The sequence below is a fragment of the Furipterus horrens genome, unplaced genomic scaffold (assembly GCF_987537825.1).
Source record: "Furipterus horrens unplaced genomic scaffold, mFurHor1.1.pri manual_scaffold_2, whole genome shotgun sequence".
Taxonomy (NCBI): Eukaryota; Metazoa; Chordata; class Mammalia; order Chiroptera; family Furipteridae; genus Furipterus; species Furipterus horrens.
Genome location: NW_028327172.1, coordinates 179,458,243 through 179,483,014, shown reverse-complemented (window position 1 = coordinate 179,483,014; position 24,772 = coordinate 179,458,243). Strand labels below are relative to the sequence as shown.

Here is a 24,772-nt window from a genome sequence, read left to right as displayed (position 1 = left end):
ATGATGATAGTCATTCTGACAGATGTGAAGTGATATCTCATTGTGATTTTAATTTGCATGTCTTTGAGGATTAGTGACATTGAGCATCTTTTCATATGTCTAATGGCCATCTGTATGTCCTCTTTAGAGAGGTGTCTATTCAAGTCCTTTACTCGTTTTTTAAATCGGGCTGTTGGATTTTTTGTAAGTTTCTTATAAATTTTGGATATTAACCCCCATCATGTGTATTGGCAAATGTGTTCTCCAATTCTGTGGGTTGTCTTTTGTTTTGTTGATGTTTTCCTTTGCTGTGCAAAAACTTTTTAGTTTGATGTGTCCCATTTGTTTATTTTTTCTTTTGTTTCCCTTGCCTGGGAAGATATATCCAATAAAGCATTACTACGAGCAGTGTCCAAGATTTTACTGCCTATTTTGTCTTCTAGGATTTTTATGGTTTGGAGTCTAACATTTAGTCTTTAATCTATTTTGAATTTGTTATTGTGTGTGGTGTAAGAAGGTGGTCTAGGGCCATATTTTAAGCCTGATATTTCTATGATATACTTGGAAATTTCAGGGTTTTTAATAGAAAGGTTCTCTAAAGACTGTCTCTCAAGAGAAAAATGCAATTGTTGAAAATGTACTCAAAATTTATAACTCTGAAGAAGTATTGCCCCTTATACATTTAAGTTGCAAAACTAAGATAAATTAGTAAGGGGTGCCTTTGATTCATCGCTATCAATTCAAAGACATGGCATTTTAGTGAAAGCAGTCTCCTATAAAAATGTTCCTATTTAGAGCATTATCAGAGTTGATCATAGTTGTTTCTTTTTCTTGATATTTTTCTCTGGTTAAATTTTTTAATTAAAAAATTTAAAGTAATAAAGGCCAGAACAATAGTATTGTATTATCCTCAAAAAAATTTTCCCTGGGTTAAAATTAATCAATGTAAGATTATTGGCTACTATTAAATTGACTGTTTCTTAAAGAACGGGCGTAATTACTGTTGCATGTGGGACTTTCAGAGCATTTCTAATGCATTCAGAGGATCATCTAATTCCAAAAAGAATACTTCCATGCATTTAAGAGATTGGTGTTCTCTATTTGAATTTAGAAAATAACTAAACTTTTGTTTGTTTGTTTTTTATTGGGCACCAACCTTTTCGGCTTATCCTGTTGGCATTACCAGCTAGAGAACTTCCTGGAAAGCAGATTATTTTGCTGTGATCCAGCGGTGCTTTTGTCTGGCTTCTAGATCATGTTTTAAACTCACTTAGTGAAAATGCCCATTATGAGACTCATGAGAGTTTGTTTGTTTTTTTTTTAATGATGCAAAGTCCTCAAGTTCCAAGTAGGACTATTTTACATAAAAGTCCAGTTAAATTGATATTTGGCCAGAACTTGGAATAGTTGGGAAAAATATCAAGAAAAACAACTTTTATCAAAAGGCAAATTAGTTTTTGAAGTTGGTGTTAATTGGCAGCCGAGGTGTTTCATTATGAAGCTGAATTTTTAACAGTTGTTACTCGGTTACTATGAAAACACCAACCAGAAGAAAACACCACAGTGTAGTGTCGGTTTCTCCAATCTCTCCCAATCCCTCTACCAACTTGTCAATAATGTGAATCCTGTTTTAAAACACCCATGCACTGTCTAGAAATTGCTTGTGTTGGCTCTTTATTCAATTTTACCTCTGGATAAGATTGGAATTTCATAATCAAAGGGTTCAGGGATGATTCCTTTCAAATTTCAGATGTTGTATTTTTCTGTTTTGCAATTCTCTGTATTTGAATGAAACCTTAAGAAGACCTTATTCAGAGAACTGTTTTTATTTAGTAACTTAGCACATAAAGGTAACCACAGGAAATATAACTGCAAAGATGATTCTTTTGGATGAAGCAATATGAAATGTGGTGCTTTATCTCTATGTGTGTGTGTACCTACTGCTGACTTTTTTTTAAGGAAAAACACCTGAGGGCCATAAGTAGCAAGTTCCAACTGTTTATTCCCCTCCCAAATAATAAACAGTGTGAAGGTTTCTTTCCACACATAACATATCCAAAGCTCCTGGGAGTATGTATGCTTTGATCTTTTCCCTATTCTGACATTTTATTAGCTGGCTAAGAAAAAAAAAAAATGGTTTGCTGAGTGAGGTCTCAATCTATAGGCAATAAATTCCTGTATTGTCCTTTCCATAGGAATCCTTTTAATTTTTGCTGTGTTCAGCATCTAGTTTTATGATGATGTATAGAAAAATATATTTTCTGTGGATGATGTGATAAAAGTGTTGGTTTAAATTACTTGCCAATAGTTTACCAGCCAAATACTTTAAATCTGTGATTATAGCCTTAATGAAGCCTTTGCTGTTGATTCTAAGAGAGAAGCATGGCTATATCTGTTGTCTTTCAAAACAAAAGCAGGTTTTCCTCTGGCCTTGCAAAGTCTCAGCTCAGGTTTTACAGAACAAAATAATGAATGCTTCTGCTGCAACATGTCACAGGGGAGGCTGGGACAATACTGAACTCATGCACACTGCTGATCCTTGCTTGCTTGGCAACATGTACAGCTGGATTTCTGACAGCTTCGTGGGTTCGCTAGAGACCTCTGTCACTCTGTTCCTCCTCTCTTAGGCAATGGTGGAGACAGTTAACAACCTTCTTCAGCCACAAGCCTTGAATGCGTGGAGAGACCTGACCACAAGTGACCAACTCCGTGCAGCCACCATGTTGCTGGATACTGTGGAGGAAAGTGCTTTTGTGCTGGCTGATAACCTTTTGAAGACTGACATCGTCAGGGAGAACACAGATAATATTCGTAAGTGGCCTTTGTTATACAGAAGGGCCGAAGACCCTTGTACAACAGAAGAGGGAACAGAACAAAGTATCTATGGTGGCCTAGATAATTATGCATTATACTCTATTCTTTTTCTATAATTAAGAGAATACCACCTGTCATTGGTTTTAAAAAGTCCTCATAATCATCTATGGTATCCCCCTTGGATATTCCAATTATTTGTTATATTAGCCTGAGATCACTTACAGTGAGGTCCATTTAATTTTTTTTTTTTTTTTAGTATTTAATGTAGATTTGTTTATACGTAGGTACTGTACTATTTAAAATTTTATCTTCCTAATACAGGCCTTATGATTCACTTCAGTTATATTAGGAGTACCTCTGAATTATGTACTATAAAGAAGTCAGCCATTTAAGTTAGGGGTTAAAACAATTTTTGGTAATTGTGTTATTGGCTCATAAAGAGTATAAATCTATTTTTATTGTATATATGGATGTAGTTGACAGTTTTATTTCAAAAAATTTGATAAATTGGTTTCCAACTTATTAGATTTAACATAGATCAATATTGATATAATAGTGCATCTCTAGATTATGAAAGTATTTTTATCCAATGCATAAAATAGAGATATTATTTTGAAAATAAACTTTAAGTCAATGACAAAGTATAAGGATTTGAGTTTGAATTTTAAATTTTCAGCTCCTGATAATTGGAATTCTTATTTACCTGATTTTCATAGTTTTATTTTCTTTATTTTGAAAAAGAACAACTTATGATTGTAAAGGAATAGTTTCTAAATAAAAGGTTGAACTACTGTAAAGCATAATAAGTAGAACATTAATTCTAATATTTTGAATGTTTTGAATAGTTTCAGAACTTCTTCAGTGATTTAAGAAATTACCTTAGCTTTGCAATACTTCTCAAAAAGTGCTGATGTCTCTTTGCCATTAACAGAGTTGGAAGTTGCAAGGCTGAGCACAGAAGGGAACTTAGAAGACTTAAAATTTCCAGAAATCATGGCTCATGGAAGCACTATCCAGCTTTCTGCAAACACTTTAAAGCAAAATGGCCGAAATGGTAGGTTAGAGTATATTTGTTAAGCCTGGGAGAATTAAAGTTGTCATCAGTGCATTGCATCGCTTCTTAGCTTGGAATTTTAAATGTGTTGTTCAAAACCTGATGTCCAAGTCCCCTGCTGTATGTCTCCTCTCATGCCACTGTGCCCATTCTGCTGCTGTTCCTCCTCTGTCTCCTGCACAGGCTACATGCCAGTGGTATTTGTTTTACAGCATCCTCAGAGCTGGAAACTGTTTCAGCTGCAATAAACAGTCACAAAGTGGAATATGAGAGAAATTAATGAATGATAGAAATCCAGATGATATGGCTTTTTTCTTGAAAGGAGTAACTCTTATTGAGTTGTCAAATTTGGGCTCTAAAATTTTTAGTGAAAGTTTTACTTGTAACTTTAAAATTATATATTGTTTCCTTAGTCACTTCTTTTTTGGGGGGGTGGATGTTTCCATGTTTTTCTTTCACAAATCATACAGAAAAGTTAATGTGAGGAGATGCTTCTGTGGAATGGAACTCATAAATATAGATCAGTTAAAGGCTGGATGAAATTCATGGAATGTAATTAAAATTAAATAAATAATCATGTAGAGAAAGAATATCTCAAGTGTCACTGATATTAATTTAAAACATATTTTTTTTTCCTGAGGAAGTAAGACCCTTTAACCTGTTAGTGATAGAAAGATGACCTCAAGTCATATCAACCAATTCAAAACTGATGTTTTCTATTGCAGGGTGAATAGTTTTTTATTGTTGTTGTTTTGTTTTAATAGCATGTTAAATAATATCAAGAAAAAAATTATCTTTCTTTTTCGCCAAGCAAAATTCTTTGTGTTAGAAATATAAGACTGAAATTATAAATCCTATTATGTTGCTAATTTGACAATGTGAATTTTGAGGCAGCAGTAAGGTTTTATGTTGAACAAAATCAGATTCCTATATTAGCTCCCTAACTGGTTTCCCTCCTTTCACTTTTGCCTTCAGAAAGCATATCCTGTTGACAAAGGTTCTTCTTGAAACATAAATCTTCATGGTGTGCCTACAGTTAGAATAAGAATGAAATCAAATGACTTAACTAACCCAGCCACATGTTGCCTGGTCCACATCCTTCCTGCCTCATGTGCCCCACATCACACCTGTCTTAAGCATTCACCCAGTGATCCAGACAGTTTAGTCTCAGTTCTTCATTTTTATTGAGCTATAATTGATATATAACATTATACTAGTTTTAGGTGTACAACATAATAACTTGATATTTGTACATATTGCAAAATGAATAGCACAATAAGTCCAGCTAGCATCTATCACCACAGAGTTACTATTTTTTTTTTTAAGAACTTTTAAGATGAACTCTCTTAGCAACTTTCAAAATATGCAATACAGCATTATTAACCACAGCCACCATACTGTACCTTTTGCTCCCCTTCACCCATTTTTTTTTCTATTTTCCACCTACTTCCCAACTCTGGGAACCACCAGTCAGTTACATGAATTATTTTTTCCTAAGCTTTTGCATAACAAGATCTATCTGTAAAAAGCCCAACCACAATTAATATAATGAGAATGGTTTGCATGACATTGTTATAACCTGGCAGCCAAGGAAAGTGGATTGGAATGCATATATGTGAACAATGACTACTTCACTGTACTAGTCAGTGGGGACTATACACACAGTTCAGTATGTGCACTGTGTGGCCATCACATTCAAAATGACTGAGTGAGAAGAGCAACAAATCTGCATCAAATTTTGCGTTAAACTTGAACATTCCTCCATAGAAACTATTCGGATGATTCAGAAGGCTTTTGGGGATGATGCAATGAGTGCAGCACAAATAAAAGTGTGGCATGAATGTTTCATATCTGGTAGAGAATCTGTTGAAAGTGACCCACATTCTGAAAGACCTGCAACAAGCAGAACATATGAGAATGTTGAATGTGTGTCGTCGGCAGCCGTCCGTCTCGAGAGACGATGGTGTAGCTTCTTAAGAGTCTATCTGCACCGCCGAGAATGGCTGTGCAGTCCGACTCGGGAGTGACATCGTATCTGTCTCCTCCCGTGTTGAATTGACATCTTGCGATGACGCTGAAGCTACAGAGCCTGGGCAGGGTGATATGGAGGGTCTGCTGTTGCCCATGCAGCAGACCCCCCCTCTCTTCGCAGCTGAAGGGTCCAAGGGAAAGACGGAGTCAATACAGCTTGGGTTCAGGTGCGCCGCAGGAGTTGCCGGTGTTGACTACAACATCAAACCGCCTTAGGGACTCCGGCTCCGGATTTTCTGTCGGGGTTTACTCCCTTAGCCTTTCCCCTGTAGAGGTATGCCGCAAGGCAGCGGAGGTTTTTTGGAGTCAGAGTTTTCCTTCTCTGATGTACCCTGACTGGAAGATCGAACCAGCGACACTTAGCTCGCAGGCCGACGCTCAATCCACTGAGCTAAACCAGCCAGGGCCTGAATGTGTGTACAGGCTGCAATAAACAAAGATCAATGACTGACAATGTGAGAACTAGAAGCTGATCTGGGGATTCTGAAAACTACTGCATCTGAGATTTTAACGCAGGATCTTGGCATGAAATGTCATGGAAAATTTGTTTCATGGCTTTTGCTACCAGAGGAGAAGGAATATCGGACTGAAGTTGCTAATCACAATAAGAGAACTGTGTGAGGTTCTAACAAGACTACGTCGAAGGGGAGTGGTATGCCATTGTCCTATGTGCAATGTTTCTTGCATCTTGTATCTTCTTCAAAAAAAGGTCTCCGTTTTTCATAATACATGGCTGGATACTTTCTGGACAGACCTTGTAAGTGAGGTCATACAGTATTTGTGTTTCTCTGTATGACTTATTTCACTTAGCTCATGCCCTCACGGTTCAGCCATGTTGTCTCAGATGACAAAATTTCCCTTTATTTGGTTGAATAATATTTCATTGTGTTTGTATATACCACATCTTCTTTACGCATTTATTCATTTATAAATGATCACTTAGCTTATTTCCATGGCTTGCCTCCTGTATAATAATGCTTCAGGGAACATGGAGGTCTGGTGCATAGATCTTTTCAAGTTAGTGGTTTTACTTCAGATAAATACTCCAAAGTGAAGTTGCAGGATCATATGGTAGTTCTGTTTTTAATTTTTAGAGGGACCTTTCATACCGCTTTCTATAGTGGCTGCACCAGTTTGCATGCCCACCACCACTACACAAAGGGTCCGCGCTCTTGTTTCGATGTTGTTCCTGAGCACATCAAGAGTAGTCCTGTCTCAGCATTTTTATACCTTTTCTTTTTTCTCTTGGGATGCAGCTTTTGCATTTTTTATATAGAAGCCAGTTATCATTCACTACTCAGTATAACTATTACCTCTTTGGGGAGGTTTTCCCTATCTCCCTAAAGATAGACACTGCTCCCATTAGCCATTTTATGCCTGTTCTTTTTCATAGCACTTATTCACTTGCCATTTTGTAAAATAATGTTATTATTATTATTATTATTATTACCTGCTTGTTGTCTGACTCTCGCTCTAGGTGATAAGCTCCATGACAGCAAAAACCCTTTCTAATTTATTCACTGATATAACACTAGTGTCTGGCACATAGATTCGCTCACTCGAAATTTATCAAACAAATATGTGAACTTTCAGAGACAAAACTAATGAAGATTAAAATATATGTCCATATTAACCATATTATGTTTTGTGTTCATTTATATTTACCAAGGTAATATAGTGTTTGTGTGTATGTGTGTGTGTACGTATGTGTGTGTGAGAGAGAGAGAGAGAGAAGAGAGGAGCATTGATTTGAGAGTGGAGAATTTGTAAAAAATATATATGACTAAAGGCACTGGTAAAACAAGGTCAGATGGCAGTGTTACCCGGGAGAGACCTGAGGATCCCCTGCCCCAACCCCAAGCTTATTTCTTTGTTCTTGTCTCTCTTGCAAGACACAAATTCAAATGAGAGACAACACATATAGTGGAAATGAGACATTAAGTTTATTTATGAAATATACAAGACCATGAAGCTGCAAGCAGGCATCTGGCTGGTCTGAACGCCCCGTGTGTAGAGGAAAGGAAATTATCAGTTAGTTTGTTAGTATGTTTGTTCTCTATACACTTGAGCCGAGGCTAAAGTGGACACTCAGATAATCTAAGCGTGCTGACTATTGTAATTCAGGGGTTATATACTTTAGTCAGTTTCTAGGCCCTCCCTCCTTCTCCCCCTTCTAAACCTTGAGAATACTGTACAGCTACAAAGGCTTTCTTTCTCAGCTAGTAAAGATCTTTGTCTTAGTGAGATTGCTACAGATGCTCCCTTTCCCAGAAGAGTCTCAAGGATTCCCCTCCTCCTGCACTATGCCTGCTCGTGATGTTTGGACCAGGCTCAGGACTGCTGAGTCAACTGGTGAGACATGACTTACTTTGGTTTCCAGCCTCCTGTTTTAAGTTCTTTGTTAGACTGTGATGGCCAGAGCCCTGCTTTGTTTTCCCTCTGGCTGCTCATTTCTAGTTGCTACCTATAGTAACAGCAACATGACACCATCCCACAAGTGGAAACTGGTATAAATTTCAGCCAATTTTAAACCAATGAAATGAAGGTTGTTATAGTCAATAAGAAAAACCCATAGATGTTCCTATGTTTAGCTTTCTAAGAATCAGCATTTTTATATTAAATCTAGAGAGAAAGAACTAAAATTCAATTCTGTTATAAGAATCTAGAAAGTATTTAGTGACTTACTATTGTTTGCTCTGTACTATGTTAACAGATGTGGATTGAAAGTTACAAAATGTTCCTTCCTTTTATGCAGCTCTCTTCATAACAGATACGTCATATAATCACTGAGAGGGCTCGAGAATCAGGCCCCCCAAAACATACAAAAGCAAGAAGGCTGATACCAGCCTGTATCATTGCCCAGAATCATAGCTGTCACTGCTGCCACAAATGAAGGCTGCTGCTGCTGCACCACTTCCTGCTTCCTTTGTGACCAAATCCTCTTCCAAAGTCCGAGGCTATTGCATTAATTAGATACATCTAGCTGAGCAACCCAGAGCAACCTCTTTTCATGGCAGGCTGGGAAAGCAAGTATATGCCAATTTTGTGTCTGTAAATCCTTAAGAGTAAGGAATTTCCAAAACATGGGAGCACAGTTTAGATGTTGAACAGTTCTCTCCAGCCTCAAAAAATATATTAAAATGTGTGTTTATTCCAACTTGATTCTAAGATTCAAGGGACAAAAACTGTGACTTACTTATGCAATAACCGTAGTAGTTAAGGCAGTACCTATCTCTTATTGGAGTGCTATGAATTGATAATGGAAGGCCTGACTTCTTTTAAGAAAGGAAAGATGATTTTTAAAAACATGTTAAAAGATGGTAACTTTTACAGAGAATTATCTGTAAGAGATTGTCATAAGGCAAAAAAGTAAGGTGGAAGGATGTATGGAGATAGTGACCTTAAAAGAACATAACTGAGGTTTAAAACAGTTAAAAATTCTGAATCCTTGTATTTATTTTTTATGTAGTATAGTGCTCATACCTTAAGCATTTAGCTTGATACATTTGATACTTGTATATATTCTTCGTAATATAATATAAACTATAAATCATTTCTATTACCCAGAAACTTCCCTGGTGCCTCCTTCTATTCTGCTCATCCCCTGTCCCCACCTGATAAAACTACTTTCTTCTCATTAATATATATAGACAACTTAGGCATTTTCTTAGGCTTTATATGACTGAAATCATACAGTGTGGACCCTTTTCTGTCTGTATTCTCTAACTCAATATTTTTGGGATTCAATCATGATGCTCCTTTTGTCAGTACAGTAGTTTTTCCTTTATTGATGCATATTATATTCCATTATATTAATATGCCATACTTTATTCACCTATTGATAGGTTTTTGAGTTGTTTCCAGTTTGGTGCTATTATGAATAAAGGTGCTATAACCATCCTTACAGAAGTTTCTTTCTTTCTTTTGTAAATTTATGTTTTCACTTATCTAGGAAAGGTAGATAAATGCTTGACTTCATAAGAAATTACCAAACATTTTTTCTAAATAGTTGAACCATTTTATACTTCCTCCAACAGTAATCAAGAGTTCCAGTTTTCCCACATCCTTATCAACATTAGTGTGGATAGTCTTTTTGATTTGAGAGATTTTAGTGGGTATGAAATGGTATCTCATTGAATTATAATTTTATTTCCCTCATTACTAATGAAGTTGATCATTTTTATATGTCTCTTAGCCTATCATCTACCTTTTTTTCCTAAAGTTTGCATTATTTTGTCATTTTAGTGTTGTATTTATTATTTTGCTGTTGATTAGCAGAAATGCTTTATGTATTTTATGAGTCATATATTTTTTCTAGTCTGTGGCTTGCCTATTCATTTTCTTAATGCTGCATTTTGATAGATGTAAGTTTTTCATTTTGATAAAAATCAGCTTACCAGTCTTTTCTTTTATGACTCATGTTGTTAAGGTCCTAACCAAGTCATCTTTGCATTCCCCAAGATCACAGAGATATTCTATATTTTGTTCTGGAAACATTACGGTTATTACGGTTCTGCTTTTTATGTTTATGTCTGTGATCCATCTTGAATTAAATTTTGTGTATAGGGTGAGATAAGGATTGTGTGTTCTTTCTTTTAATACTTATATGTAGTTGTTTCAGCATCTTTTGATTTTCCTTTCCTAATGAGTGATTTGGCACTTTGGTTAAAATGAACGCTTAACTTTTGTTGTGAATATGTATTATACAATTTTATTACAATCTACTTAGAACTACCTAATTTAAGTAGAATATACAAAGTAATCACAGTTGGTCCCCAACTTATATTTCACATTTGCATCTATTTTAGGAGAGATCAGAGTGGCCTTTGTTCTATATAACAACTTGGGTCCTTATTTGTCCACGGAGAATGCAAGCATGAAGTTGGGAACAGAAGCTATGTCCACCAATCATTCTGTTATCGTCAATTCACCTGTTATTACAGCAGCAATAAACAAAGAATTCAGTAATAAGGTTTACTTGGCTGATCCTGTGGTGTTCACTGTTAAACATATTAAGGTAATCAAATGCCAGGTTAAGTTTAGTTGTCTACATCATCTATATTTGTTATAGCATGAACACAGATGTATTAATTTTTTTTATTATTTGAAATATAGCAATTCAAAATCTATTATATGATGTGGTAATTTTTTTCTGAAATAAAGGAGAATGTTTCTGAATATATGAATGCTTTATGATAAAAAAATTCATAGATAGATCTATAAATGCTTCTCCATTATTAAAAAGAAATATTAATATGTTCAGTAGAACTGGACATGGCCTTATATATGATGTTACAAGTAATCATGTCTTTATTTGAGATATACTTTTGTGTTATACTAAGATTGTGTTGTAAATTGAACACAGATTTCTAAAGATTATGCTTTTGGAAGTTCATTGTTTAGAGTAATTGACTTCTTTACTCTGCAAGATCTTCACTTTGAAGTTAATTGATGTGATGCTGAGACATTGGTATTAGTACTACTTAAATATGAATTTCTGAAAAGTAAACTCACCCCTAACCAGGGGGATTAGACAACAACACATTTGTTTAGACTTGATAAGTCCCACTTAATAGCAAAATATTGGTAGACATCTTCACAAGAATTATAACAGAATATGAAGTTGTGTTGCTATAAAGAAAATGTCTACCTAATTTAAGTGATCATAAAGTAGTTATTGGTTTTATTGATTTTTTCCCTGTAGCAGTCCGAGGAAAATTTCAACCCAAACTGTTCGTTTTGGAGCTATTCCAAGCGCACAATGACAGGTTATTGGTCAACTCAAGGCTGTCGACTTCTGACAACAAATAAGACACATACCACGTGCTCTTGTAACCACCTAACTAATTTTGCAGTACTGATGGCACATGTGGAAGTTAAGGTAAGATATATACCATGAAATGAAAATGTGTACAATCAGGATACTAACTGTAAAAAGTTCTAACTTTTTGGACAAATCTCACATCTCACTTTAGAATTTTTCTACTTCCGTAGTATTCCTATTCAAAAACTTTCTGGTGTTCAACCCATATCCTCCTAGATAATTCAAAGAATCTTTTTTTTGTTTTCCTATTATCAACATAGTTAATAAAATCAAAGTTTTCTTATAATATTTCCCTCAGTGTCCCTTGCTTTTATATTATATGAATAAATGTCAGACCTCATGAACAGGACAAGAAAGGACCCCAGGACAAAAGCCAGCATAGTAAGATTAGGAGATGGGATCTGGTATGTGGAAAATTAAGAAACTATGTGTGTGTTTAAATTCTGTCAAAATGATTCTTTGGAAAGCATCCATTAAGCACAATGCAAAATGCATAGTAATGCAAAGAGCTTAGCAATTCTAACATAATGTAATGGGTTGTGCCCATTCAGGAAGACACTATCCTAAGGAAAACCCGTATGATAGTTATCCTAAGCAAATTGCTAATCAAACAGCTTAGCAATTCTAATATAATGTAATGGGTTTTGTCCATTCAAGAAGACATTATCTAAGGAAGACTCCATATAATAATTTCTAAAGTCAGAAACATCGCTCACTTGGCAGCTTTGGTCTTTTCCCAGTGTGGCTCTGGCTGTCATGGACAGTGTGAAAAGGATTTAAATTTCAGGTATACTCAGGACATAAACATACAAAGTGCTGATTAACTTGTTTATAGAGATAGTTGCATCATTAACAAGAAATTATATACTTGTGAGTTCTCTTCTCATCTCCCTGGTGTCAATAAATGTAGAGGTACTACTGTCTAACATTTAAAAAAGGGAAAACTGTAGCAAAGTTTTATGTACCTGTTGTCATTGATCCAAATATTTCCATCCAAAATGTTCTTTCACACTGTTGAATTTAAAGATGGTACAAGTATCCCAGAGGGAGACTAAATGCAAGCCCAGTTACTTCTTAAGAGTAAATTGCCTTAGCTGTGTCAGCACAGTTCAAATTTTGGTCTTTAAAGGACTACAGGCACATTTGTCAGGGCATCAAAAATTGATCTAGCTTAGTAATTTGGCTGCACTAACAAGTGTTAGATTTAAACTTGGAACGTGTTAGTATGGCTCTGGGATTCTATTTTTTTATCTTAGGGAATAAATTCAAACTCAGAAAAAATAGATTGCATTTGAGGCAACAACAGATATCATTTTGCTCAGTTCATTACATAACAACATCTACCCAATCTATTATACAAGAATCCTGACTGTGTGCATTATTGTGTGTCAACAAAGGATAGAATAAATGGGAGTCAATGTTTTCCTTTATCAGTCAGCCACACAGTATATATGTCCTGGATTTCTTGTATCACACATTCTTGTGATTACCTGAGTCGGTCCTGTTTTGATTTTACAACATGATACTCACACTTGAACAACAGGAAGCAACCAGGCTGATCATATCTAGAAGTCCAAAAAGTAGTGCACTAACCAAACCTTCATTAGACTAATGTTTAAAACAGGACACTAATTTATTCATGCACAATGAGAAATACAGCAGCCTGTTGGAACAGTTTATGTTTCTAGTTGCCACCTTCTCATTTTGCAGGTAAATTGCTAACGGAAACAAAATTATTTTGGAGAATTTGGTTGACAATATTGGAAAAAGAGCAAGAAGAGTTAGCTGAGGACCCTTGAGTTATTGTTGTAAAGCTATGGTTCCCTGATGCATGAACCTTCACTCCAGGGCTCTACTTGTGTACCAAATTGCCCTTATTTATCATCTATGTGATCTCTGCTCTTCAGCCAGCACTTCTTTCATTCTTTTATTACCATTTTTTGAATCCCTGGATAGAGGTATTGACAAGTTGCCCGCTACACAGCAGGTTCTCAAGAAATACAAGTTGTCCCTTCCATCTGCCAGAGATATTTCCAGATTCTTCATTATAGTGAAGCTGCTGGCCCTCAAGGAACTCGTATTTGAGGGGAAGGCAAAGGCAAATGTGAAGTGCATTCATAACTCTGATAAGTATTATAATTGAGGTCAGCACTGTGACGGAGGGATGCAGAGGAGGGTCGTCTAACTAAGGCAGGACTGCTCTAAGAGAGCTTTTCAGAAAAGCATCCTGCTCTGAAGGGTGAGTCGGATGTCCTTAGTAAGGTAACTTGTGGACAGTTTGCATTTGCCATGTTCTTGCAACGCCTGCTTCACTCGTCCTTGGTTTCACCATTCTCTCTTATTTCTTCTTCAGCAACTCATTCTGCTTAGCTTCCTTTGCTGGTTCCTCTTCATCTCCATGACTCCCATAATTGAACTGGTGCAGAGTGTAATGCTAGATGAAGTCTAGGCACTGCAAGTTCTTTCTCCCTAGGTGATCTCAAGTAGTCATATGGCTCTAAATAGAATCTCGTGATTCCCAGATTTCTATTTCCATTTCTTAACTACAGACTCTTAGATTCGACTGCTGACTTCACCTGTCCACCTAGCCTTCTAGAACTACTGTTGGTGTTCTCTCATGTGAGTTCTTTTCATCTTAGTAATGCCCTTCCAGATGACCTGCCCCCAAACCAAACCTTTGATTTGTTTCATTTTGTAGCTTTCCACCCTTACTCACACACTCAGCCAGCCCTATGAGTATATCCTGCCAGATCCGGCATCTGACAGCTTCTCAGCATCTTCACCCCTACCACCTGGATTCAAGCCACTATTATCTCTCCTCTATTTTGTAGCCACAGCCCCTTAATTGGTCTTCCTTCATTCCTCTTTGTCACCTTAAGTTTATTCTCAGCATAATGCCCAGAGGGATTCTCTTAAAATATGAGTCAGACTGTCACTCCTCTGATTCATTCTCAAGAAGCAGTTCTGTAACCCTTTTAAAATGCAAATTAGGTAGTTCATACCTTTGATCCCATCTGAAGGACTCTTTATCTCTGTTTGAGTGAAACTCCCAACCCTGGCTGCATTAAGTCTCCTGGCCTCCTTTCCTATGACTCTTCCGCTTGCTCACATGGCTTCAGCCACAGCTGTCTCATTGCCTTTGCACAAAAACATCAGGTGTGTTGTAGTTAGACCTGAAAGTCTCCTTCCTCTTGCCCCCCAAAGAGCCATCTTGGTCAAGTCTTTGCTCCTGTGTCACCTTCTCAAAGATGCTTCCTTTTCTGTCACAAGCATGGGTTCATGATACAGTCTTTCCTGTAAGTCATCTGGGCAGCTGCCCAGTTAGCTGCCTACTGAGCAGCCCGGCACTGGGGAATAGACAAGAGACACACACAGTAACTATGCTATTCACTCAGCTTTTATTGACTGCAGGCTCACTCAAAGTAGAACATCAGCATTTATTAACATCCTACTCACACTTTAACAATCTAAGAGAAATATAACACACACACACAGTGATCAGTGGGGGATAACAGACCTGAGTCCCAGAGTCTCAGTGCAAGTTCAGGAGACAGCACAGTAGGCAAGGGAGTTGTCAGCACCTTGCAAGAAAGGATGTGGGAGCCAGGTAGGCAGCAGGACAGGTATACTCAGGTCAGCAGGGCAGATTCTCCAGCGGCTGATGCCAAGGGAGATCAATATGGCACGGAGCAGTACTCTGGTGTGTGGACCTGGGCTGTGTCAACGTGGCCTGAAGCCTGCCTGTTATACCTTGAGAGTAGTATACTCCACCCTTTTGGGTCTTTTCAATAAATGTCTTGTGATGGCAAGTGAGGAATTTTCCCAGGAGCCTCTCTATGGGTGGTCCTACTCCACAGACCGGGCTGTTTTAATTACAAGTGCAGATATCTTGGGTATGTTTCCTTGCCAGATGTATCTAGCATGACATAGGTAGTTTCCCTCTTGAACCAAAGTGTCATGGTTGACTGACCACCACTTTGGGTCACATGAGTGACTCCACTTTGTTTTACATACTTTATGCTACCTGGACCAGACCAATGCCGTTTTATTGGTCTTGCTCTCCACACTCTCCCATCTTTTTTAAAAAAAAATTTCATATTACCACATCCCCACAAAATCTGTGGGGAGTAAGACAAACCATGCCCCGGACCTCAGTGAATTTATAGTCTATCAAGGCAAAAAAGGGTTGACACTGACATTTGAATATGGTGCTGAGAGAGATTTTACAGCTCGGTCAATTCAGGCAGATAAGAGAAGGTGGCAATACAGCTGGTTAATTACTTCTCAGTTCTCTCTTCTGTTGTTTAAGAAAACACATGACTGTCTTTTCTTGCAGACAGAAAAATAACCATTACAGGTATTTAGGTAATGTGATTCTCTACTAAACTGAGATAATATTTACGGTACTTTAAAACCTTCCCATTATTGGAAATCATCTACAGGTGTGTTTATTTTTTTTTTTTTATTGTTATTTTTCTGTTGTTCAGCTGAATGTTACACATACTAAATTGAAATGGGTATCTCTTCTCTTACCAGTAATTCTTTTTGTGAACATCATTTGTAGGAGTATTTTAGTTTACAAGAGCATAAGTTTCAAACTAACTGACTATTTAACATTTCTACAATGGTTTTGTAGAGCACTATAAATAAATGCTTCGGAAAAGGGTCTGAGAATTTATACTGCCTTTTTTCTTCTACTCAAATTATAATTCTTTGGGAGATAATAAATAAAAAGGCTCCCTACTCTTTTCTGTCATTTTAACTTGACGTTGATTTTTGTCTTTAAAAGGCTTCAGTTCCTCTAGTTTGATGCTTATACATCTCTCTCTCTCTCTCTCTCTCTCTCTCTCTCTCTCTCTCTCTCTCTCTCTCTCTATTGTTTAGTATATCTTATTGCCCCCACCCCAATTTCACACTGCCCCAGTGTAGGCATTGATTTTGGTATTTAAAATCATTGTATTTCTTTCTTAACTTAGTATTGTTTCAAAACAAGGACAATTTGGAAATTTTTAAATCCCTACCATAGATTCAGTGTGCCAAAAATGTTACAGGCAGACTTTTTTCTAGGCAAAATAAAACATGAGGTAGTTTTACACTGCAAGATTTTGAAGATTCACATGAAAGTACTTTTTTTCAAAAGAAAATATATTTATTCTCAGAAGTTCAAAAAATAATGTTACATTGAGCTTAAGAAATAATTTTATTAGTGAAAAATAAAATGCCTATTGTATTATGCTAAAAATTGTACACTTCCATTCCAAAATATTTATGCTAATTTTATATTTTGCCTTTATAATTAATGAAATTGAGGTGGATATAGAGATTAAAAATCATAACTGGTATAAAGTGCTTTAAACAGTATATTTATTTAGGGACAAATTTAGATAACTGATGATTTGAATACCCTCCAAATATAAATTTATTTCATAAAAACAAAATGATATTTAAAGTGGTCAAAAATGTAATATTTTGTTATGTTAAATATATTTTTTAAGATTTTATTTATTTTTAGAGAGAGGGGAAGGGAGGGAGAAAGAGAAGGAGAGAATCATCAAGGTGTGATTGCCCCTTGCACACTGCCAACTGGGAACCTGGCCCACAACCCAGGTATGTGCCCTGACTGAGAATCAAACTGATGACCCTTTGGTTCACAGGCCGGCACTCAGTCCACTGAGCCACACCAGTCAGGGATGTTATATTAAATATCTTGAATAACTTTATATTAAACAATTGTCAGCCTTTTTGTACCAATAATTATTCTTGATTTTTCTCATTGAATAGTTTTATATTTCCTTCACAGATTTATTTAAACTTAAAATTTTTACTTACTAGTATGAAATTTTATTGTCTACCTCCTCCACTAGACTCTAAGCTCAATGTTAAAAGCAGAAAGATGTGAGAGAATCAGCCTTGCAGATAATCTGGGGAAAGATTCTTCCAGGAAAAGGGAACAAAAACAAGACCCTAAACCAGGGGTGAGCCTGGTGTGTTTGAGGAATTGCATGGAGAACAGTGTCATTGAAATGGAAATAGTTAGAGAGAAAGCATGTTAGCAGAAAAAGTCAGAGGGTCTAGAAAAAAAATGCTCTGTAGGTCATCAGAAGGACTTTGGGTGTGGATTTTACTTCAGTGCAGAGTTTTGAGCAGAGGAGTAGCATGATCTGTCATATACATATGTAATATGTTTAATGTTTTACATCTTCCAATTTGATATACATTTCTTAAGAAGGAGATCTATCAATTTGATATATATTTATTTAAAAGACAACTTCAGCCATGCCCCGACTCTAAATGATATATTGGGTTGGCCAAAAAGTCTATTTAGTTTTTTCCATAAAATAAAAGACACATTTTTTATTTTGACCAGTAACTTTATTGATTTGGATATTTTGAGTATGTCAGCCATCTCCTGCATAGTAGAACATTAATTGTTCTCAATTAGTGTCTCAATTTGATCGCTATCAACTTCAACTTGTCTACTGGGCTGCGGAGCATCGTCCAGCAAGAAACAACCTGCGCAAAACTCTGCAAACGACTTTTGACACATTTGATTAGTGACAGCACCTTCTCCATACACCACACAAATATTTTTTGTGTGTTTCAGTTGCATTTTTACCTTTATTGAAATAATAAAGCATATTATGCTGAAAATGTTGCTTGCTTTCTTCCATCTGCAATATTAAAAAGGCTATACAAAATTTCACCAAAGTTTGATAAGCTTTTATTTAATGCACGCTGATATGACAGCTGTCACACTACAATCTAACAAAATAGTTTTGAATGAAGTTAAAGATAACTAAATGCTACTAGAGCCATCTTATGGAAAAACCACACAAACTTTTTGGCCAACTCAATGTATACTTTCTAAAAGTGGGAAGTAGGTTTTACAGTGAGAAATATATATTTTGCAAGATAGTTTATCTTTATGTAGTTTAATCCCTCTCAATTTTAAGTTTTCTGAGACATTTAACATATTTATTCTAGAGTCTTAAATACCTAGACCTAAGTCTGTAACAATTTAAGATATTCTCTAGTAGTTTAAATTTTTGTACAGACTATCAAGAGTAATACGTCCATTTTACTTTATAAAAGAATGGCAGTAACCCCCTTCTTTACCTGCCCATATCTCTTTCCCTATATCAGAAACTTGCAAACATATACTTTTTAATTTCTAGAAAGAACTCTTAGAATATTACATCATGTTTGAGTAGTAGTAATAGAACAAGTATTTTAAAATGTGAATGGATATAATGGGATAAATTATTTTTCCCACCACCATGGCCCCAGGAGGGCCACAAGACCTCAACTCTAATGTCCTTTGACAGATAACAAGAAATAAAGAATGTTGTCACCATATCACTTCCCCCATGCTACAACAGATCACCAGCTGCCACCACCAGTTTAGTTTCATTTCCAGTAAGTTGAAATGAGTAGGGGAAATTATTAAAGGAAGAAGAGGAATGTTCTATAGATTCACCCTCTTCTTGTCTCTGTACAGGGCAGGAAGGAAGAGAGGAAAGGTAACTTGCGCAGTGATAGAGAGAAGGATATTCTTTGCATCTGTGTTTGAGAAGAGAAATTGGCACCTAGATTATATTATGCCTTCCTGAATTTATGAAAGGAAGAGATATATCCAAAATGGATTTGGAGAAATATAAACCATTAAAAATCAGCTTGTTTCTTTTCCCATCACTCTTTTTACAGAGCTTTTATAGAAAAGTTGAAAAGTGGTGCAATAAACATTTATCTGCCCCTTTTTCTGAATTTACATTTAATTTTTGACACATTTAACTGCCACTTTTCTGTGTATGTTGGTGCAAAATATGTTGCTATATTGCTTGACTTCTGGAATGTAAGTTGCTGACTTTATAATACTAAATTACTAAATTCTTTAACAAATATCATATGAACAAAGACATTCTCTTTCTATATTAACACACAAGAAATTCAACATTAAACAAATGCTATTATATATTATATAATCCATACAAAATGTTACAAAGACATTCTCTTTCTATATTAACACACAAGAAATTCAACATTAAACAAATGCTATTATATATTATATAATCCATACAAAATGTTGTCCAGTTATCACAATAATATGGTTTAAAGCCTTTGTTTTTCTATGAAGGAACTGTATCTTTTAGTTGCCAAATCGCTTTTGTTTTCTTTAATGTACAATACTTCCTGCGTGTAATTTTTCATGAACATGCCATTTTGTAGAATCCAGGTCATTTGTCCTGTAGAATGTTCCACAGTTGCAATCTTCCTGATTGCTTTCTCCTAATTAGATTCAGGTTAAACATATTTGGCATATGATGTAGGAGAAGCTGTACACCTCCCATTGCATCCCGAGGCCCCTTATCAGAGTTACTGAGTTTGATTACTTGGTTCAAGTTACATTCTACAGGACCATCGAACTTTTTGTAATTAAGAGGCATCTGTGGAAACATATATCAAAACATTTATTAATCTCCATTTTTAAAAAAAAATGTAATATGCTTAGTTAGTCCACCCTTTATTTGTTCCTTAAATAGTTGAGTACCATCTTTGTCACAGGGACAGCTTAAGTCTAATTAGTAATATAGATAAGTAATCAGCAAAATCAGTACCTTGTTAGAAATGTCTTATTGTCGTAGTTAAGGATAATACAGAAACATATGGGGACTAGGCTTAACTTGACCTTGAGGGTCAGGGAAGATGCTCTAGATGAAGTGACATAACTGCTTAAGCAAACTGAGAGTGTCAGGGTTGAAATAAGGCTAGATGTTTTATCGTTTCACCATATACTTTTTAGCAAACTTTCTGTTCTTTAGTATGAATGACATTCTTATGCCAATTGTTTTTATTTCTGGGTTGTTTAAATAGAGAAAGACCTACCATGTGACAGGCAGGTCCTTATCCTTACAATTTTTAGGTTTTTTAATAACTTCCAGTAAAGAAGCTTGGCTTAAAGTAGGAGATGGATATACATCTGTAATTATAGTGAAAAATATTTTATAAGAAATATGTAACCAAGTGTATGGAGATTTTAAAAAGTAGAGATTGGGTGGGGACTTCAACCCTCAGAAGGGCCCAGCATTGTCCAGTAACAATAGGAAGAAACATAAATTTTTTATGTCTACTTACACTCTCTTAATTATTTCAAAACATCGCAACAGATCATGTTATCATGATTCATTTGCCCAGTTTGTAATCAGAAGGGTAGTCAGAATAAGAATAAACAATCAAGAAACTCAGGATCCTGATTCCTGTTCTTTAATTAACTGCCTCTTGCTCTTCAGCAAATTATCTGAACTCCCTTGTCCCATTATTGATTGGTTAAATACCACTATTAAACGTTTTTCTGACATTTTCTCAGGATTATTTTAAGGACTAAATAACAAAATTGTATTGAGAATTATAGACTTTTCTAAAAATATGATTTGTTAAATTCACTGTTTGCTCCCCTGTCCTCCAAGCCCTTGAGCTCTTGCTCCTGGAGGGCTTAGGGAGAGGTTAGCTGTTAAGGCCAAAGTTTTTTTGCATTTTTAATAATAAATAATTATGTATCTACCACTATCCATGTATGCTTTTTGTGAAAAGAGAAATTTAAGCTGGTGGTTTGCCTTGGTTTTCAAAGCAAGACTTTTTCTTCACAATGAAATTGTCAAATAATGGATTTATAACAAGATATTATCATAACGTCCCAACTCTTCAAGATGTTGTTTACATGGACACTGAATTTCCACAATATCAACACCACCAAATTCAACTTTAGATGCAATCATAAGTCAATACTGAGTGTATATAATTTTTTTCATTGATTGAGTTGCTTCTTAATTAATGAGATTATTTTTAGCATTAACTAAAAACTGAAATCTTGTTTTATTATTTCAACTATAATGGCTCCATTTACCCAATTTACCCATGCCTAATAAAGTATAGTCAACAAACCAAGCAAACGAAACAAATATAAAAACCTTTTTCATCCTTATGTTCTAAAAATATCCTCAATTCTTTATATTGCTTTTAGTAGTAACTGAACTATTCCTAAGTTGATGTGTTTACTAACTGTACTCTATTTATTTCAGGTCACAAAATTTTGCTATTTTTTAACATGTATAGTATTCAGTGTTTTTATTTTATTTTTATTTTATTTTATTTTTTTCCTGGGCTTTTTCATTCCATTGTATCTTGTAAATATGGTGATAAAATTAGAAAACTACTCAACTCTAGAGGAATTAGGCTAGATTTTCCAAGATTTGTTTACATAACTTTCTAAGATAGGCAATAAGGTCAACTTATATAAATATTTTAAAAGAACTTGAACAAAAATATCACTGAACTAAAGTACTTTTTGTATATTGTTATTAACAATTGAAGAGACTGCCAATTTACTTTGTATATCCTTACAATGTAAGCATTCTTATTTCAAGATCTTCTATGGCCCATTACTTTGATAATTTAAAAGTCCAATTGATGGAACTTTCAAACTTTTAAGATGCTAATTGTGTAAAATTTAATGTTGACTCCTACTTGTTTTCTCTAGGCCCGTGAGATAATAGATCCCAGGGATTTTATATGGAAGACCCCTACTCTGTTTGAAATGTAATAAAGTTATTCAAGAGGATGGAAAAATGAAAACCTAATGACTTTTTTTTTCTTTTGCCTGAAACTGCTTTAGCTAAGAAAACCAAATGAAAATGGAATAAGAGAGTAAAAATGGGGTGTGTGTGCACTCGTTTGTGTACATGTGTGTATGTATATTTATATTTACACCCTATTTTATTCAGTACCTGGCGCATGTTAGGCATCAGATGAATATTCTTATAATCTAGTCACCAAACTTTTATTAGAAGTTACCCATTTTGTTTGAGAATCAACAAGTTTGCTAAATGATCCCTACCAAACTTGGTTTTAACAAAACCACTAGTTTAGGTATTGCATTCAAAGGATAGTGAAGGATTTTCACCCATGAAAGCCTAGCTCGGTCCAGTTCTATGATGCTTAATGTAACTGGGGCACAAAAGGTAATACAAAAGAGGATCTGTGGTCCTCTCCACTCATAGTTAACTTGTTCTGAGCATAGAGTATTTGGCCACCAGTAAGGATGATCAACTTTTTAGAGAGGCAACTGGGAAATATCACGAAAAGATCAAAATTGCATTCAATATGTAATAAGTAATTATGTGCACATGTTATTACTACTTAACAGTGACAATTCATAGTATTAGGCTCATAGGAAAGAGTTTCCACGCCTCTAAAAACAGCCATCCAATTTACATCTACCTATAGGCTAGTTCTGGTGGATCAGTTGTCTGTCAGTTCTTTCACATCTGTGAATTCATCGTATAGGCTGTCAATGTCCAAAATGGTCATCATTTTTAAGCACTTTCAAGCATATTGTATGCCAACATGAGAATACTATCAGGGATAATGGTTTTAAAGCACCGAGATACTTTTGCATTATGAAACCTATATTGAATTTTAAATAAGTTACAGTTTTAATGAATAAATGAGAAAGTCCTATTTAACATGACTGTTCTTTCCTGGTAATATGTTTTGGAAACTATCTTAAATCCCAAAAACAAGTCACGTTTTTCTCTGTATGAGTTCTTTCCTTCAACCTGCACGACTTCATACAGCTCAAATAGAGTTAGTTCATCTTTTTCCTTATAGCCTGTTTGGAGCTCATCACAGTTTTAGAGAAACATCATATAAATTTCTTTTACTATAATATTTTTCTTCATTCTCATCTGTCGTGTATTTCAAGATTAGAGAAAAATTATTCTTTTTTAAAATTCTTCTTGTCACACACTTTGAAAATATGGTTTCATAGAAAGCCACTATTTTAATATTTTTCTATGACCAGACAAAGATAGAAGTCTTGTAGGCACACGTCTTACAAGACTGTCTCCTTCCAGTACTAGAAAGTTAAAAAGCCTGTTAAATACTTCTGCACATAATGAGGAAACTGAAAAGTGACCAAAAATTTTCATTACAAAACCTCATTATCACAGGTAAGCAAATCACATTCATTTTCAGTAGCCTTGTCTGTAAGATGGACAGGGCATTGAGTAGGTATGAACTACATTCTTATATATTGATAGGCTGAGTGGTATTTTCTAAAATTTATGTTTGCACTGTCTGTTGAATATGCAGGTAGATAAGCAACGTTTACTTTGTAGTTGACCAAGGTGTCAACATTTTTTCTCTCTATGTCTCCTGAAGTTTCATTTACATTTTTTTAGAAATCAAGAAGGTCATTTGAAACACAATTTTTCAAAATAAAATAAATAAGAACTCAGAAAACATTATTTCAAAGCGTTACTTGATATACTTTAAAAAACATAGTCTTTAGAAAGACCTGACAGAATCAGCTCTACGTTTTAAGGAGCCAAAATATTGGTTAGGGAAATTTCACCTTTGGCCCACCCACAGGACATTTTAGTTGCATCCTCTGACTCAGGGAAAGTGAGTGACTTTACTCAGATGCACAGATAATCAGGAAACAAAACAATAATACTGTGCATTCTTGTGGTCCACTCAAGCTTACTCCACAACTGTGAATTTCAGCTCAGCATTGGTGTCTTTTATGGAAGGATTTAAGAAAGAAAACTTCTGATTTTACAAACACTGGCCTGTCTCATCCTGCACTTGTGAAATCCAGCCTTCGTGTGCGCATTGACACAACCTTCTCCGCCACGCAAGGTCCGAAAGTCATTTCTGTGCTGTTCAGTATGTTCTGTTTTGGCTATTTCTCTAATATAGTTTTGTATGTCCTTTCATGAATCTTTAAAATAAAATAGGTTCACCTTCCTTTTCAGTATTATTGCATTATTATATAATATCATTCTCAGGTTCATCGAGCTATTTAAAATGTGATTACAGTATTCATAGTGTAAGTAGCACAGTCTTGATAAAAAACACAACAGTTAATCCAAAATCAAAGAGGAATTCAGGATCACAACAGAGTGGTGCAACAATGAGTGATCGAATACTGGGAATGTCAAATCATGATTTCCAACATCAAAAGCTGGGGTGAAAAACAGCAGCAGTCAAAAAGGAAGGTGGATAATTGATAC

The 24,772-nt window shown here is 35.4% G+C and overlaps 1 protein-coding gene across 5 annotated transcripts in view; it reads left to right on the top strand.

The window, feature by feature from the left end:
* ADGRL3 (adhesion G protein-coupled receptor L3) overlaps nt 1–24,772 on the top strand; it is a 463,877-nt gene that overhangs the window by 349,768 nt on the left and 89,337 nt on the right. For all 5 annotated transcript variants that reach the window (XM_090266824.1, XM_090266822.1, XM_090266821.1 and 2 more), the window contains 4 exons: nt 2,607–2,790; nt 3,725–3,847; nt 10,687–10,895; nt 11,583–11,759. In XM_090266824.1, coding sequence (XP_090122950.1) covers nt 2,607–2,790; nt 3,725–3,847; nt 10,687–10,895; nt 11,583–11,759 — 693 coding nt within the window. The remainder of the gene's footprint in view (nt 1–2,606; nt 2,791–3,724; nt 3,848–10,686; nt 10,896–11,582; nt 11,760–24,772) is intronic.